The sequence below is a fragment of the Oncorhynchus masou genome, chromosome 1 (genome assembly GCF_036934945.1).
Source record: "Oncorhynchus masou masou isolate Uvic2021 chromosome 1, UVic_Omas_1.1, whole genome shotgun sequence".
Lineage (NCBI taxonomy): Eukaryota > Metazoa > Chordata > Actinopteri > Salmoniformes > Salmonidae > Oncorhynchus > Oncorhynchus masou.
In genome coordinates, this window is record NC_088212.1 from 22101181 (window position 1) to 22119781 (window position 18601).

The window sequence follows — 18601 nt, forward strand, 5'->3', positions numbered from 1 at the left end:
GTTTAAACACCCTGCGTCCAGTTTGCCAAATGCATACATTTCGTTAGAACCATTGAGATCGATGGTGCTAACGATTCACTTAGCCTCTAGATGCTTTTGGGATACTGGGCCCAGCTGTGAACAAACTGTGGCTACTTGTATGAGAAAAATAATACGTAAGAATTTGTGAAGTCAATGCAGATTCACAGGAGCTGTTGCCAATATCCACCACTATTACCACTATCCACCATTCATTGTACATATTTACAAAAACTATTGCACTTCTTTCCCTAGTCAATGATTTTATCATTGCTTTGTCCTCCTTTAAAATGTTTTGTCTTGATTGGTTCAGGAATAGTTCATATCCTTAAAACGAGGAAAAGCGTTTTCACAAATGAAATATCTATGAAATAGATTAGCTCTAGGATAAAGTAATTTATTAAAGAAATGTTAAAAGACAACAAGATCAACATATTTACAAAGCATCAAAACAGCCAATATGTTGGAAATGTGAACAGTCATTCTGGCATGACATAATATACAATAATAAAAGACTGTCCTTTACAACAATAGCTGCAGTGTCTCCAGTCAAGAATAGTTAGTTACAGGTGGAAACAGTATGCAACAAGTGACAATAAAACATTATTCAATTGAACTTTACATAATCAGCTTGCTGTTAAAAGCAGCCCTCTTATGACATGTCTCCCATTTCTAAGCAGCAACACCCTCAGTATCAATACATCCTCATCAGTTGCACCAACACAGTTACAAGCCATGGCGCATCACATGCCGTTCCAGGTCAGTGCTGTTCATGAGAGTCCGGCCACAGAGCTCGCAGGAAAGTGCTTTCTCATTTCTGGTCACTGGAATTATCTCCCGGGTAGTGGAGGCATCTACAGGAATGATAACAGAATAAGAAGCAAAGGTAAACACCTGACAGGGAACCAGAAACAGTTTGATTAATTGGATGTCAATAGTTTCATGTCAAAATTGACTTACCTTTTGGTGAAGATATGTTGCCATTTTCCTTGTTGTTTTCCTCCACCTCGTGATCTTGCTTCTCGCCACTCTTGGGGGTTTCTTCATATTTTTCATCCTGTTCAGACCCTTGCTCCGGTTTATTATCGCACTCAGGTTTTAGACGGCCAGTCTTCACTGCCTCCTCCTCATTTTCCTGTGTCGCACCATGATTACTGTGCATTTCCTCTTTGCCCTCTTCATTTTCAAGCACTGGCATCTTGTGATAGTTGCAGGCTTCATCTTTAAGCACTGGCATCTCATGATATTGAATGTTTTGTTCTTCTATGGCCATCTCTCCAGGTTCTTGGTTCTCCTCCTCACAGTCCATTAAATGTTCCTCTACCTTCTCATGGGATTGCTTATATTGTCCCTCTTGGTTCTCGTCATTACTAAAATCCTGGAATTCACTGTTTTGGGCTGTGTTCTCTGCCACCTCCTTATCGCCATCTTTGTTCACCTCATCTTGTTGCCGTTGGGTCTCCACACAGTCCATGAATTGTTCTCCCTCCCCGTTGACTCTGCTCAGTCTTGTTTCCAGTTCCTCCAAATGGACCTGTCCCACCAGCTCATGGTTCCTCACAACCTCCCGGAGAGAACACCACAAGGAAGATTACATATTTACATCAGCTACAGAAGGACAAATGACTCAACAGAGAAGACTTGATACATCAAATCTTAAATCCTAAGGCACAGTCCTCTGTGCACAGTCCTCTGTGCCTTAGGAGCCGTTTCTGATTAGAGCCACAGTCTAGTTAGCATGGGAGTCATGATTGAGGGGGTGTAAGGAGAGTGTAGCTAGAACACTAACCTGGTGTTTATCGCACAGGTGTGCCTCCAACTCGCTCAGCTGTGTGCAGTCGAAGTAGCACAGTCTGCATTTGTAGGGCTTGAGATCGTCGTGCTTGAGCATGTGCAGTAGCAGTTTCTTGTCACTGGAACTGGTGAAGGTGCACTTGTGGCAGCGGAACACGATGCCCTCGAGATATCGTGACAGCTTCGGACGACGCACCTCTATAGGGGCCACTGGCTGCTCTGTTTAAAAAAAATTAACAAACCAGGATCAGCAGTGTAAAGTCTGAGTGTGGTACTGACAAGTATAAGACAGAATAAATGGTAGACAGCCATAAAAGGTGTCTAATGAGTGTCATGATGAATAAAGCATGGATTTATTTGAACAATACCACAAGAACACCTACCACGATGGAGGACAATGTGGTCGATCATGCAGTTTTTGTTTTTGGTGTGGTAAAGACAGAGAGGGCAGTGTAGCTCCTTAGGAGCTTCTGTTGGGCTACCGGCATGTGCCGTCTCTATGTGCATATCCAACTTCTTCCTAATGTAAGCATTCAGAGAAAAAAATGGTATCACAAATTTGGCAATATATCATACTGAGGCTTAATAGATGGCAACAATTGAGACCAAGAAGCATTTGTACATCATTTAAAGAGTCAGTTAATGTAGCAATACTAGGTGTCACAGGTGCTTCTTGTTCAATCACTATTCTTTAGACATAGCAAGAATATGTATACTAAGCAACAAATATGACACAGCAAAGGCAAGCATGGGCATTTGAGCAAATTCTTCTGGAAATAATATATTACCTGAAGCCTGTGAAAAATGAGCAGTCCTTGCACCTCACAATCCTTTTCCCATTGTGGCGATTTATGTAGTGTCGACGCATACTCTTGATGTGTGTTGAGGTGTAGATACAAAACTCACAGACGAGTAAGCCATCTTGAGTGGTCCTGGTGGTCTGTGGGCTTGGAGGGCTGCTGGAGGCCTTGGCCTGAGCCACCTGCCTATAGTGGTTGAGCTGCCTCTGGACATCTGGGGGCTCCGAGTAAACTGGTTCTGTAACGGAAAATACACTGGATATTAGTACCACATTACATTGACACTCAGCAGATGACTTCTCTGATTTACAGAAAGGTAGGGGAGATGCTAATGGAAAAATACTCTTGAGGAGTATATATACAAGACATAATGCATTTTTCAAAAATCTGGGTTTGTATAGCTATATTGATGGTCTTGTCTGTATGCTGCATAACAAATTAGCATATTTTAGAGGAAGTGTTCGAATCATGAAGTTTAATCATTCAAATCCTAAACAATGAATGTAAAAGGGAACACTTGCTTTCAGTGAGGTCTGATTCCTCAGAATCATCAGACATTTGGTTGCCTTCTTGAGGTTCTAGCAGGTTCTGGGTCTCTTCAGCGGCCCTCAGGGTGTATTCCATGTTCTCGCTACCGGTCACGGAGGAAGGGAGGTTCTTGGATGGGTCCTGAGCTACTCCAGCAAGACAGATTAAAAAAGCAAACAGGTTTAAGATGTTTTCCACAGCTTTTGTCATTTCGATTAACATTTCATACAGTATCAGATTCTGTAAAATTGACAGAGACACATTTTTTCTTAAGCCTTTGAAAAGTTTTGACAATGACAGTGTGCTGTAGCAGTAAGGTTGTCTCTGTGCTGTAGCAGTAAGGTTGTCTCACCGCCATGTACTTTGAGCAGATGATTCTTCAAGAGGCTCAATATGGTAGTTCTGTAACGACAGAGCCCACAGTGGAAGGGTCTGATGGTCCCGGGTCGATGTCTAATATGGCGGTCAAACCTGAAGAGACATTAGCAGACATTTCACAAATTGATTTATCCAGATGGTTTATATACAAACAAGAAAGAATGTTGTATGGTGGTACCTAAGATAACATTACAAGATTGATTCTATCACATACTATAAATACTCCCCTCTGAGTGGTTCAAGCTCTGAATGCTGATATATGAGACTGTATACCACGAGAATAACAAAACATATTTACTGCTCTAATGACATTGGTAAATAGTTTACAATAGCAATAAGGCACCTCAGGGGTTTGTGGTATATGGTCAATATACCACAGCTAAGGGCCGTATCCAGGCACTCCGCGTTGGGTCGTGTTTAAGAACAGCCCTTAGCTGTGATATATTGGCCATATATCAAATCACCTCCCCCTTGGACCTTATTGCTTAAATATACAATAGAAATCTCTTCCTCTCACATCTGCTTCTGTTGATGAGGTACATTGTCCAGCCGTTTGAGCGCTGCTGTAGCTGCATGGCTCCGCTCATGTGAACGTAAACCTTTCAAAGACATGAAAGTTCGCCCGCAGTGGTTGCACTCCTCTCCTACTGACCCCCCCTCTGGTTCTGTTGTCGATGGGACAGGGGAAGGGGACACCAGTGGACCCATCCCTGTTGTAACAGATTCCACCTGTGTCACAATCCAATGACTGTCCGATTCTTCTGCTGTCAGAACCTCGGGCAGTTCTTGTCTTTCCTGCTGAAAGACAAAAATAAATTAAGGTTGAGGATCACATAGGCTACATAAAGGGCACAATGCATAGGGTTGCACTTTATTGCATTATGTGCCACTTACCTTAACAGGCTTGGTCTTTGGCGGTGGGTCACTGAGGCGTTGTTTCCTCTTCTGTCCATTTGTCAGCTTCTGAAACTCCTCACTATGATGGTCGAGATGGGAGCAGAGATCGGCACTGCCCTGGATTTGGAGGTTACAGTATCCACATCTGTAGAACTCTGTGCCATCATCTGAAGTCTTTGAAAGTATAGTGAAGTCTTGTGTGAAATCTTCATTGTGGAAATTGGTGTAGTGGATACTTAGCAGCAGATTTGAGTTGAAAGATAACTTCACGCATTTCTTGCATTTAACTGGACGCAATGCTTTGCCTTTCTCACATTGTGGATCAAATAATTTGCATACAGGTTTATGTTGCTGGGGATGATTTCTAGGCTTGGGGGGAGACTGCACTGTGTTATTCGGGCTAAGTTTGCTAGATTTGTGCTTGTTAGGAGAGACTCCTGGGTGGCAAATCGCATAATGGGAGACCAGGCCTTTTTCACTAAGACATTGGAAAAAACAGCAAGAACAGCTTATCTTCTCACCAGGTGATTTGGTTTCCTGACTCAAAGAAGCCTTGTGGTCCGGTGAGTTTGGAAGAATGCGGTGAGGTCTGAATGCTGGAACAAAGTGGTTGGTGAAAGCAGCATTGCCATGTTGCCTCCTATAGTGGGCTGCAAGGTATTTACAAATCAAAGTTGTATACGAGCACAGTGCACACTTGTAGGAAAACTCTTTGTCCTCAATTGGAGCCACTGTACTGTGTTTAATGCGAAGATGACAGGCAAGACCCTTTTTAGTGGCGCAAAGATACTTGCAAAGGTGGCACTTGACTATGATGGATTTCCCATTTTTTAAAATGGCAGCCTGGGCAATTGAGGTCTGGGAGCCTCTGTATTTGGAGAGCAATTGTTTTTTAATGGCAGCGGATTGTTTCAAAGCCGGTTTGAATATATTTGCGGCAGATCGTTTGTGATCCATCTCATAGTGAGCCTTCAACTTCTTGAATTTTGCATGGATGACTGGACACATATTGCACCGGAAGCCTGCCAATCCCATCCGCTTACCCGATCGGACTTTCACACATTCATCTGGGTCAGTGAAGTGCACAATTTCTTGTTCAAGTCTCTCAGTTCTGGCTTTGACGGCTGGATGCCTCATCTGGCAGTGAGTTAGAACACCATGAGCGTGAGAGTTCACATACGGACAGATTGAACACTTGAACACCAGAGTCCCCTCACTTGTACTAGGTTCCGCTTCAGGTTGCCTTTCATAAGTTGATGTATCATATTCCGGATGTTTCTTACCACAATGAGTTAACATACCATGGAGGTTGTTGAACTCTCCAGAACAGACAGGGCACCTATATCGCTGGTTTCGCTTTGGAGTTTCATGAACACCAAGCTGTTCATGGACCTCCGGTTCTTGGGTCTGCCTACTACTAATGACATCTAACACAGACCCATCTTCCTTGACAGACCATGGATGAACTGCATGGTAGTGGCTGCTTATACCCCCCATGGAAGTAGCCTTAAAGGGACATGCTCTGCATGGATAGATTTGTGTGTCACCTCCTCCGGTCTGAAAAGATGAAGTGGTCTTTGGAACATCCCCAAACCGGAGGATAATCTGATCATGTTTTTCATTGTGTTCTGGGTTAGGCTTCGTTTTTTTAGATTGAGAAGTCTTAGGGCCGGCATGTAACCTCAGGATGATGGATTCAAGTCCAGTTTTTTTATCTGGATGACGTTGCCGGTAGTGCCGGAGGAGTCCCTTCGCATCAGTATGTGAACAAGCACACCACTCACAGTGATAACCTTCCTGTAAATGGCCATCTTGATAAGCCCAATGTATAATCGTAGTGATCGGGGCTTTCTCTTGGTGGTTATTCCTCAGATGTCTTTTCAAAAGATATATATGGGGAGTTGTATAAGAGCATTTGCGGCACTTCAAGGACCTGAGCAGTGCAGCTTTCTGCTTGCAAGATTGTGAGGCTTTCATGGAGGACATGTTAGGCTGTTGCACTGTTGATTTTTTATTTGGGCCGGGAACAATTGCATTATACCTGACAACCTGATCCGCAGTTCCCTTCAGATCACTATGTCTTAATTTTTGATGATTCAAAACCCCCCGAACTGTCGGATTGTCATAGTCACAATGCTGGCAGTAAAACAACTTTCTCTCTTCTTCTTGGGATGAGTTTAGCGAGTTTCTTCGTACTGGGTGGGATTTGCCCATTTGCCCCAAAACAGTAGCAGTATATTCAAGGATTTGCTTAGCAGTTGGCTTCATATCAAGGTGTCTTTTCCTTTTATGATTCAAAACCCCCATCACCGTTGAATTGCTATAGTTGCAAAGCTGACAGAAAAACACGTGTTCAACCTCATCCTTCAAAAGAGGATGAGACAAGAGGTGAGGAGAGTTAGGTGAGTTCACTGCTTTTGGCTGAGATTTTTTTGTTTGCTCTCGGACGACAACAGTATGCCTTAAGATCTGCGCAGCGTTTGTTTCGAGCTCACAATGCATTTTACTTTGATGATTAAAAATCCCCCTCACTGTGGGATTGTTATAGTCACAATATTGGCAAAAGAACTTATCTAACTCTTCTTGGACAACATTAGATGTTAAGAAAGAGGAGTTAGGCGATTTGCTAGTTTGGGACAAAATCATAGCGGTATATTCAAGGATTTGTTTAGCAGTTGCTTTAAGATCTGGGTGTCTTTTCCTTTGATGTTCCACAACCACCCTCATGGTTCGATTGCTATAGTTGCAAAGCTGACAGAATAACACAGCCTCTTCTGTCACAAGAGGAAGAGGTAAGATGTTAGAAGACTTTGTCAAGTTGACTCCCTTAGATTTTTTGGATTCTTCAGTTTGCCCTCCAACCTCAGCAGTATGCCTGAAGATGTCGCCAGGTGTTGTTTGGAGTTCACTGTGTCTTCTCTTTTGATGATTCAACATTCCTCTCATTGAGGGATGCCCATAGTTGCAAAATTGGCAGAAAAACAAGTTACCTGCCTCATTTCCAATATCAGATGTGAGGAGAGAGGAGTCAAATCCAGCAGACTGAGGTTTATCTTTCTGACTACGAAGCTCAGATGTATATTGAAGGATCTGACTAGTTGATGTCTTAAGACAACGATGTCTTAATTTCTGATGATTCAAAACCCCTAAAGCTCTGGGGTTGCCATAGTTGCAGTACTGGCAAAAAAACAAGTCAGCTATCTCGTTCTCAACAGTGGATTTGAGAGAAGAGTTTGATGAGTCAAATCCAGTAGACTGAAGCTTTTCACTTTGAACATGAGCCTCGGCAGTGTGCTTGATGACCTTATTAGCAGTCACCTTGAGATGACTCTGTCTTAACTTCTGATGATTCAAAACCCCTCTCAATTTGAGGTTGCTACGAATCGCAGCAGTATGTTTAATGATCCGTTTAGCAGTTGACTTACGAGTACTGTGTCTTAACGTCTGATGATTCAAAACCCCTCTCACTTTGGGGTTGCTACAAATCGCAGCAGTATGTTTAATGATCCGTTCAGCAGTTGACTTACGAGTACTGTGTCTCAACTTCTGATGATTCATAACGCCTCTCACTGTGGGGTTGCAATAGCCACAAAACTGGCAGAAATACAAACTCTCATCTGCCTGCGAAACATTGGAAATGGGAGGGGATGTGTTAGGAGACTTAACTTCTGGGAGTTTGATTGGCTTTATAACATGTTCCTGTGCTAAATCTTTTTGGAGGGGAGTGCTATGTGAGACTTTTCCTATGCCCTGTGACACTTTCTCTACATCATCCTGTGCAACATCGGGTTTAAAGAGGGACGTGTTGGGGGACTTTACTTCTGGGAGTTTGAATGGTTCCAAAACCATATTTTGAGGAGACGACTGTGTTTCGTCCTTAGCTTCCCTGGAAGTGGCAAGAGATTCTTGTTTTATGTCATCAATTGTCAATCCTGACTTCGGATGGCTTTTTTGGAAGTGGGCAAGCACAACAACCACCGACTTATTGCTGAAGGCACAATGTTTGCAGTGGTACAGTTCCTCATCCACTCCCATGGAAGCAGAACATTCTTTTGGGGGTGTAGAGTTGATATGAACAGTTCCTTTACATGGGGTCAGAGACCTCTCAGGAGAGACAACCTCTGCATTCTGTAGGCTGGAGGTTTGCCCTAAATGGGATTTAGAGGGTTCGTCTTTAGAAGGCTTGGCAGTAAAACTGCAGTACATTAAAGGACTGCTCATTTTCAGTTTTGGATGTTTGTTTTTGTAATGGGGTTTCAAGTATTTGCCATTAGACATGGTGAATGGGCAGGCAAAGCACTTGTACACCAAATCAAGCTGATCTGATCGCATCATGAACACATCTGGAGCTTCTGGATGATGATCCCTATAGTGCTTCTTGAGGTCATCAGGGGTGGCAAACTCAACAGGACACTCCAAGCAACGGAAGGTGGCAGTCCAATCATCTGGATTAATGATGTACTGAAAGTCATACCTGATGTATGGGTGCATTCTCTGGTAATGGGTGCTCAAACTGCGAGATGACCTGTGATTGTAGTCACAATGTTTGCAACGATAAAGTATTTTGTGTTTGTCCCTGCTTTCTCTATTTTCCAATTGATCGTGCTCATCTTTTTCAGTTCCTGAGGCATCTAGTTCAGTTCTCCAGGCATCCCCCTCCTCTTCATCCTCGCTAACCTCAAAGGTGAAAGCAGTGCCCCCTGACAGCTTGCTTTGGATGACTGTACTTTCAGGGCTCGTTTTAATCTTTTTCTTAGCAGGACTCAAAGCAGTGTCATCATGCATCCTCTTCTTGGTGGCATTAGCCAATGGCTCTGTTAGTGGCATTTCATTATACGATTCAGGTTTTGGATCCTGCTGTTCTGTCGCTGTTCCGTCCAGCAGACTTCGCCCCATGCTGTAAAAAAGGTAACTGTGCTCACTTCGCTGGTGAGTGTGAAGATCTTCTAGCCAAGTTGCAGAAAAGTTGCAGAGTGAGCAGCAGTGAGAGCCCTTCTGTTCACTTTCTGTATGAGATCTCGCTTCAGTTACTTTAGAGACACCTTTACCACCGTCTTGGTCATAGCTATGGAAAGGCGCATGTGACACGAGGGTCACATCATGCGTACGTGATAGCCTTGAGAGGTTGGGCAACTTCAGTTGTGAGGAATTTAAAGATGACCCATGCGCAATTTTGAATTTGGAAATATTTTCAGAGGATCCCACTTGAGTTTGCAGGTTCTCCAGCAATAGACTAGAGCTAGGAATGTTTATGGTTTTTGAGGTAGACTTGGAATTGGGGAAATTCAGTCTCCCCACTTCCCCTTGTTTGCATTGGAGTCTTGACACATTGTGTTGGTTCTTATTCCCTGGCAGTGGCACTTTGACATTAAGCAGCTTGCCCCTTAAATACAGTTTCTGTGTTTTTAGGGTCCTGCCCTTACCAGGGCCCTTTACCGAAACCTTGTGATTTGTTCTTTCATGTTTGATAATAACAGGCCAACTGGAAGATGTAAACATGCAATGCCGGCAAGAGAAACTCTCCTCTGAATTGTTGTAGAGGGTGCTACTGTGAGGTTGTGTGGAACTCTCTGAGGGATTAGAACTCCCATCATTTTGTGAAGGATCCACATCAACGCCATGCACCTTCTTCATGTGTTCCAGGAGGAAATATTTTGATTTGAAAAGGAGGACACAATGGTTACACTGGAATGACTGACTTGGAGACATGGATTGTTGAGAGGCTGGTTGACCGTGGGTCATTTGATCAGACTTGTCGAGGTGCCCGGAATCTGTAGGTGTATAAAAGAGCTTTTAATCTATACAACTGCTGAATAATATGTGTATCAGATATGAAGTATTACATGTGCTATGTATCTAACTATTATCAGACCAACCAAGCACCTAAAAAGGCAGGTGATAGAGTTCACCATTCTCCAGTTACCAACTTGTATTATGGGGTAGGCTGTTGGCAGAATTATTTTACAGAGTATACAAGTCAAAAATTAGAAGAACAACAAGTCATACCTTCCTCCATCTCCCCTGGCTCTGCGAGTTTCTTGATCCCAGAACTTTACTGACAAATGGGAGAGAAACATATGGGGGAGCATAATAATTTGATGACATTGTCTCACATAACACGAGCAAAACCAGACTAAACATGCAAAATGCAACAAAAAAAAACTGATAAAAGGAGAGACATTTACCAACTTCTCCACAACTGAGCAACTCCATAACCGATCCAAATGACTTAAGACAATAGGTGTAATTTATCTGAATAGGATTTAGGCCTATAGCTGATCTGAATATAACATTTTTGCAGGAAGTCCCACAAGTTCACTGTCATGTATACATTTAATAAAATTGTAAGTACAGTTAGTCACACTGAAAAGTGTTGCTACACAAGTACAGTCACAAGTCGAGACTTAAAACGTATGGTTTGCTAGTGATATTCTTATAGTTCTGTCTCTGTGCACAATATCACATTCTCATTACTGAAAAAGTAGTGACTTTTAGCTTATCAACACACAAGAATGGTGTCATTATAACCATAATCAACTGCATCTTAAGATGATGAGCTTTGAATGTCCTCTTGGAAAAGCACACAACTATTTTAATAGCCCAACTTTAAGACAACAACCAAGACATAACCAAGACAACAACCAAGACATAACCAAGACAACAACCAGAACAACCAAGACATAAGGTGATTCCAGAAAGGCAAGTGTAATGTAGGCAAAACACACTACATAGCCTAGGCCACATTTTACCATAGGCATACATTAATCTAACCAGCTATAATTGACTCCATGCATTCATAAACGAACACAAAATCAGAAAAGGACATTTACTGAAGTAAATGTGGTGTGCTTGCTAGTCTTGAAGTATTTATGGTTGTGAAATAGTTGTGAGTGACAGCAGTAATCAAATCAAATGTATTTACATAGCCCTTCGTACATCAGCTGATATCTCAAAGTGCTGTACAGAAACCCAGCCTAAAACCCCAAACTCGAGGTCGATTTTGCACGCCCAATTTTTCAGTTTTTGATTTGTTAAAAAAGTTTGAAATATCCAATAAATGTCGTTCCACTTCATGATTGTGTCCCACTTGTTGTTGATTCTTCACACAAAAATACAGTTTTATATCTTTATGTTTGAAGCCTGAAATGTGGCAAAATGTCGCACAGTTCAAGGGGGCCGAATACTTTCGCAAGGCACTGTATAGCTTAAATCGTTTAAGCTCCAGAGCAGGAGGAATAATAACTAACCAGAACAGTAAATTTCCTGAAGAAAATATGGTGTGCATGCTAGTTTGTGAAGGGTCGATTGATTGATAAGATAGCACGAACATGATAAAGTTGGTTTGGTGTCTCTTGCTTGAACAGTTCAAGAGTTACTGTTGGTAAGTTATTTTATGCTAAATGTATATAGTTGATAAAAACCTTAAAGAATTTGAAGTTAGGATAGCCTGAATGTTTTAAAGTTGGTCTTGTAGCTTAATTGGAGCAGGACCATTTTAAATAGCTACCACTGTATTACTGTGATTCTAACACGGAACCCAAACCGGCTGCGCGCATGCGCCGTCGTGCATAAATTAATTTTGTCCCCCTACACCAAGCGCGATCACGAAACGCAGGTCCAAATATCGACATTAATTTGGGGACAGGTCGAGAAGTATTAAACATTTATGGCAATTTAGCTAGTTAGCTTGCACTTGATAGCTAATTTGTCCTATTTAGCTAGCTTGCTGTTGCTAGCTAATTTGTCCTGGGATATAAACATTGAGTTGTTATTTTACCTGAAATGCACAAGGTCCTCTACTCTGACAATTAATCCACACATAAAATGGTCAACCGAATCGTTGCAAGTCATCTCTCCTCCTTCCAGGCATATTTAATCTTTGAACTTAAAATGATGATTGGCATCTAAACGTTCATAGTATTACCACGACGACCGGCAACACAGTTCGTCTTTCAATCACACACGTGGGTATAACCAATGAGTAGATGGCACCTGCTTCTATACACCAATGAGGAGATGGGAGAGGCAGGATTTGCAGCGCGATCTGTGTCAGATATAGAAAGGACTTCTATTTTAGCCCCTGGCAACGCAGACGCTCGTTGACGCAATAATTGAATAACAAATTTCTAAATGTATTTTGCAGCGCACGCGATGTTAATGTTAATTTTAGCAAATTTAAAACCGTTATAGTTAAAAAGTATAAAGAATCTGAATGCAAGCAATCTAATTTGGGTCAGTCTGAACATATCAATGTTGGTTTGGTGTTGATAGCTTAAATGTGTAAGTGGAGATGCGTGCCAAAATGTTCCCCATGTAAGTCTATGGCCCTTTTATTGCCATTGAAATGCATAGGGAGCACATTTAAATATTGTTCTAGTACAAAAAGTATGGATGCTATCAAAAATAATTTCTTAAACAATTTAAGTTGGGGCTGTCTGCACATTTGAAAGTTGGTTTCGTGTTTTTAGCTGATAGGGTTAGAGTTGGTATTTTATCTAATATGCAAATTAACATTTGAAAGCTGGTTTATCTACATTTGTATAGTTCAAAAGTTACTGTTGGTGGGTTATTTTATGCTAATTTATGCACATTTGTATAGTTATAGTTGATCAAAGTTTAGGATTTAGTTGGGTCAGTCTGAACATCTCAATGTTAGTTTGGCATTGATAGCTGAAATGGTGTATTTGTTAAATCCAAATACTTCCCATTCAAGCCTATGGAGCGTTTATTAATATGTATAATGTTTGTAGTTCAAAAAGTATAAATGTTATCAACATTCTTGCATGCAAACAATCTATATTGGGTCAGTCTGAACATCTCAAAGTTGATCGTTTAAATAGTGTAGGAGGAGATACACCTAAATGTCCTAAATGTTCCGATGTACGATCTATGGCACATTTATTGCCATTGAAATATATTGGGAACTAATTTACATTTTGTTGTTTACATTCATGCTATCAAAAATATTTTTGGCAGTCTGCACATTTGGAAGTTGGTTTTGCGTTAATAGCTAAAGTCGTTAAGGGCTAGAGCGAGCAGAATAAATCAAATAATAATATGAGTATGTAAGAAATCTAGAGTTGTGTATTGCTTTGCAATCACACCTAAGTGGCCACACTGTGTGTCTTCAGACATTGCATGTTTATAAGCCTGGTCCTCAGATCGAAGAGGACCACAAAATGATTAACCACAAAATGTCAGTTGATCTTTCCTTTGAAATCCTCAACCCAGCAATAGATCAAAGGATAGGACACTTCAGCACACACAATCCGTTACACGCGAGACAACACCTCTGAAATTGTGAACTAGAATATTTGGACATTTGCAGCCTTATACTAGAATGGGTAATTCGCTTAAACACAACAGTATTAGCAAGGTAGCCAAAGCTTGAGCTGAGCTCTGGCTGCATTGACATAATATATCTAGATTGTCTCTTAAATGCAACCCCTGATAACATATAACAAACTCTGATAACTGCACAGATTTACCAAATAACACTTGCTGCATTTATTAGAATCAAACTTGTGAACAATCAAGTTTACACCATTTCGGTCCCAGCTCTGTCACTTGTCGAACAGGAACTAAAATTGCAAGGGGAGTGGAATCGGAACCCCTTTTGCCTTTCTATTGATCCAGTTAAGAAATATGAAAAATGTTATGAAGCAAAAACTACAAAACGTGGCCCGCAATGAACATTTACAAAGACGTTAATGGAATAGATTGAATAGCCTACTCACACGTTTCCACAGAGAATCGGTGAGACTCAGACAATATTTCGATTCCTCAATGTGTTAGCTCTGTAGTCGATGTTCGTCGCCATTTTTTCCCGCTCCTACAACAACCTCATGTGTCCTCTTCCGTCTGAGAACCAGCAACGCCGGGGTGGAGGGGCTACACACAAAACAACTTAGCGGTCACGATAGTGCCAGGGGGCGGCGTGCAATGCAAATAAATCTGCCAATCAACGATAACGATAAAGCCAAAGACAGTACAATCATGAAGATAGGCAGAAACTGCTTCTCCAATAGAAATCCCCGATAACGCTTGTAGGCGATGTCATGGAGACGTTGCTCTAGCTAAGCGCATGCGTTAAAACGTCTCTCACGCCGAACTGCGCATGTGCATGCCGTCAAAATGAAAGACACCTTCGAAAGAAAGTTTTTTTGACGAAAATAAAAACGTGTCAGTTTGCCACTTTCACTTGTTTGGAGTAATAATATGTTCAACTACTTAAAACATTGGCTCAAATCTAGGTTGTGTCTTTAGATTTTGAGAAAATTAACAATTAAGGAAACTTCTCTCATTGGGCGCATTGGAGTGGATCACTTTTGTCAAGTTGTTGACCATTATTATACACAGCCTTTCAAAGTGTGTTGCATTATGATTATAAAACATTTCCGACATGTCAACCACATGAACTTTACTGAAATCATTTCATCAAAGGTCATGCAGTTTTTGATGAAGTCACCTTCACGTAGCTGCAGTTTCTTGATTTCAAGCCAGCAGTCTTTGTGAATGAGAAACTTCCCTCCTTCTTGGAGTTGTGCAATGCTGTAGTTGAGATGAACTTCTCTTGTCCTTCGGACACTTCCGCAAGCACTGTGGCCATCTCAGCAATAAAAGCATTGACATACCGAGTGTGCTCTGCTTCCGATGATACATTTCCCGCTTTGTGGGGGACTGAAACCCCTTACAATGACACTAACGGTATCAGTCCCGCAACTGACCTGATGACTCCCACTGGTGAAACGCTGTGCGATATCGCAGGCAGATATCCTTGTCTCAGTTCGCAGGTACTGGAGAGGTTGCCACACAAGGATGCTGTGGTGACTGACAGGCCTCGACAGCCACTGAATGTTTTGAAGCACAAACACCAAGAGATTTGGTCGAAAGGTTACAGCCAATCTAATAACAATGCGGCTGCTGACAACTCGTACAAAGGGTCTGACCTTTTCATTTGTGTCTCTGATACCAACACCAACCGCTGGTGGGGGAATACTAGCCCAGACCCAGGACGAGCCTCATCGAGGCCGGTGGGGGGGGGGTCGAGACTAGGTGCAACACTGTACGAGGCCGCCAGAGCAGGAGAAATCTAGTTGTAAACTTCCCCACGAGAAGAGAGAGGAGCAGACAGGCCCCTCGATGGGGATAACCTTAGAACACATCTAAGATATCACTGAGGTGTACCACACTGGTCGTAAAAGAAGTCCAGCGGACTTTCCACCTCCAAAACAAATGGCAACAATAAACATTGCTTGCCATGTGTAGTTTCAACTACAATGCAACTAGTAAAATGCTCTAATCATGTGTTCCAGTAGGATAACATTTCAGAATAAATAAGTAGGATAACTGGTCCCCTTGAGTACTAGTGTCAATGCCAGCACAGTCAGTCCAGCCACAATCAGTAAGAAGGTAAGAGACCTCACAAGTCAAATTGCTACTGATGACAGCAACAGAGGAGTTAGTAGTCACTCAGATTACAACACGTGGAAGGGAATCTCCAAATCTCCAAAACACTCTTCTGATGGTTAACACACATGCCTCTAATAAATAGAATCCCCTAAATAGTCATGAACCATGATCACACCGTGTACGACTGGTTCAGTGCTTACAGAGTACCTCCGTCGTGAGGTTAGCTTCTCCGTGGATAACATAGCTATAAAATAGACTCCTTCATACCTATCGCCACTACAATGGTGTAAGACACATTGATGTGTAGTAAAACTACTACAGGTCCCCTTAACATAGGTCTTGAGGGACACTGCAGTGGTTGGAGGAGATTTTAACTGCTTGTCGAACCCCCTTATTGATAAGTTTCCCAGCGGTATAGCTTCACTCTCTCCTCAAGCTAAGTCACTTAACGCTATTTGTGATGATCTGGGGTATGCGGATGTCTGGAGAGCTTTTCATTCCTCCAACAGCGAGTTCACTTTTTTCTCTGCACCTCATGGATGTCAGACTAGAATAGATTACTTTTTTATGCCCAGGACGTCTTTGCAGTCTGTTTTATCCGCTAGGATAGGAAGCATAGTCATATCTGATCATGCTGAGGTAATCCTGGACATAAAACTCAACGGGGCATTCAATCGGTCAAGACATTGGAGGTTGAATACAACCATTCTTAAAGACCATACATTCACATCATATTTTATTACAGAGTTTAAAGCATTTTTCTCTATTAACTCTCAATCAATCACTTCTTTGGGAAACCTGTAAAGCGTATGCCAGGGGTCTGATTATGTCATACACAGCCCCTATTACCGAGGAAGAGATAATGTTCGCAATTAAGAATCTGCAAAATGGTAAGGCCCCAGGACCAGACGGGTTTTGTAGTGAGTTCTATAAAGAGTTCCATGGCCTGATCCTTGAGCCATTGCGTGATATGTTTAACCACTCATTTTCAAATGACCAGCTCCCTCAAACGCTGAGAGAAGCCAACATTTCCCTTATTCTCAAAAAGGGAAAATGTCCAGTCTTGTTCCTCGTTCAGACCAATTTCCCATCTGAATGTGGATAGAAAATTGCTTTCTAAAATTCTAGCCACAAGATTCACTAATTGTGAAAGGAGATCAAACTGGCTTCATTAAGGGCCGTAAGTCATGCAACAATGTCAGGCGGTTTCTTAATGTAATTCAAGCCTAACAACAAAGTGCTATGGATGGTCTTGTGCTCTCCCTAGATGCTGAGAAAGCATTTGATCGTGTGAAGTGGTCTTACCTATTATTTGCTCTAAATAAATTTGGTCTAGGGGACAACTTTATAAAATGGGTGAAAGTTTTATATGATGATCCTCAGGCTGCTGTCCTTACTAATGGGCTAAGGTCAAATAGCTTCTCTATACACAGAGGTACCAGACAGGGCTGTCCTTTGTCCCCCTCCTCTTTGCACTCGTTATGGAACCACTGGCCGAGGCCATCAGGGTAATGCCTGCTATACAGGAGCTGCTCATTGGTGATGTTCACCATAAAATAAGCTTGTATGCTGATGATGTCCTGATATTCATCTCTAGTCCCGAGACTTCAATTACATCTCTTATTAATATTATTTAATTATTCAGCGAATTCTCAGGCTACAAGATTAACCTAACTAAGTCAGAGGCTATGCCACTTGGTAGCCTACACTCTGTACCTAATACTTCTCCCCCTTCCCTTTTAAATGGTGTCCCTCAGGTTTCATGTATCTGGGTATATTTGTAACTCCTAAATTCCAGCAAATGTACAAAGCCAATTTTGTTCCCTTGTTTGATACAAGACAGGATCTGGAGCACTGGAACTCTCTCCCGATTTCTTGGTTGGGTAGAATATCCCTCTTGAAAATGAACATTTTATCTAGACTACTTTACCCAATCCAAATGATCCCAGTATTACTCTCCAATAAGGTAATAAAGGATGTAAATGGGTGGCTAAGTTCCTTTATATGGAGTAAACACAAGCCAAGACTTTAGATGGCAATATTGCAGCTGCCAAGTTCTATGGACCTATGGACCTATTTGACCTGCCCAATATCAGGTTCTATCAATGGTGTGCTCACCTTTGTTATATTTCTGACTGGATCACAAATGATGACTCCTCTATTTGGTTAGACATTGAGACTTCTCTTTCAAAATACCCCTTACAGGATCTTTTATTTTTCAGAAGTTTCAAGTCTGTAGAAGATCACTGCAATAATCCCGTTACACTTAACACACTCAAAGTATGGAGGTCAGTTCAACGCTTCCTGGGAAGGTCCAAACTAACCTCTGCTCTTACCCCAATTCTTAACAACCCAGATTTCAGTCCAGAATTGCTGGATGCTGGCTTTAACTTTTGGCTTAATAAGGCCATACGCAGGCTAAATGACTTATTTGCTGATAAGATTTGATTGTCATTTGAGCAGATGGTTGAGAAATATCGACTCCCAAAGCAGGACTTTTTCCGCTTCCTACAAGTAAGACATTATATTCTGAAGAGCACCACCTTAATTGGTAACCCTGATGTGTCTGTCATTGAAAGAATGCTTTTTTTCCCCACAAAGGAAAATGTCTGTAAGTCTGTTTTATGATACTTTAAGGTCCTTTTCTGCTGTCAACACACAGAGGGTGAAACAAGTGTGGGAGAAAGAATTGTCTGTCACTATTGACGAAGAGATGTGGGAGGACATTTGGAGATATGCAAAAACAATATCTATATGTAATCGTACTAGAGCAA

General features: G+C 41.8%; 1 protein-coding gene across 3 annotated transcripts; it reads right to left on the minus strand.

Moving 5' to 3' along the window:
- Window positions 1–399: 399 nt before the first annotated feature.
- LOC135537555 (zinc finger protein 462-like) lies at window positions 400–14467 on the minus strand. Of its 3 annotated transcripts, none has more exons than XM_064963719.1 (11): window positions 14155–14467; window positions 10422–10470; window positions 4413–10186; window positions 4036–4316; window positions 3493–3611; window positions 3134–3286; window positions 2601–2850; window positions 2196–2332; window positions 1808–2031; window positions 979–1582; window positions 400–872 (listed from the first exon to the last, which is right to left on the minus strand). In XM_064963719.1, exons 2-11 carry the CDS (start codon window positions 10429–10431, stop codon window positions 745–747), a joined length of 7680 nt encoding a protein of 2559 aa, XP_064819791.1. In that variant the 5' UTR covers window positions 10432–10470; window positions 14155–14467; the 3' UTR covers window positions 400–744. The 3 variants fall into 3 exon arrangements, with proteins under 3 accessions (XP_064819791.1, XP_064819811.1, XP_064819850.1); XM_064963739.1 differs by having other exon boundaries at window positions 10422–10465; window positions 14153–14467; XM_064963778.1 differs by having other exon boundaries at window positions 4036–4313; window positions 14153–14467.
- Window positions 14468–18601: the final 4134 nt, after the last annotated feature.

Excerpts from the sequence above, each read along its gene's own strand:
- LOC135537555 (XM_064963719.1), bottom strand. Across the intron at positions 2,333-2,600 it reads TCATTTTTCACAGGCTTCAG|GAAGAAGTTGGATATGCACA; the intron begins GTAATATATTAT and ends TGCTTACATTAG. Across the intron at positions 1,583-1,807 it reads ACCTGTGCGATAAACACCAG|GTTGTGAGGAACCATGAGCT; the intron begins GTTAGTGTTCTA and ends TCTCTCCGGGAG.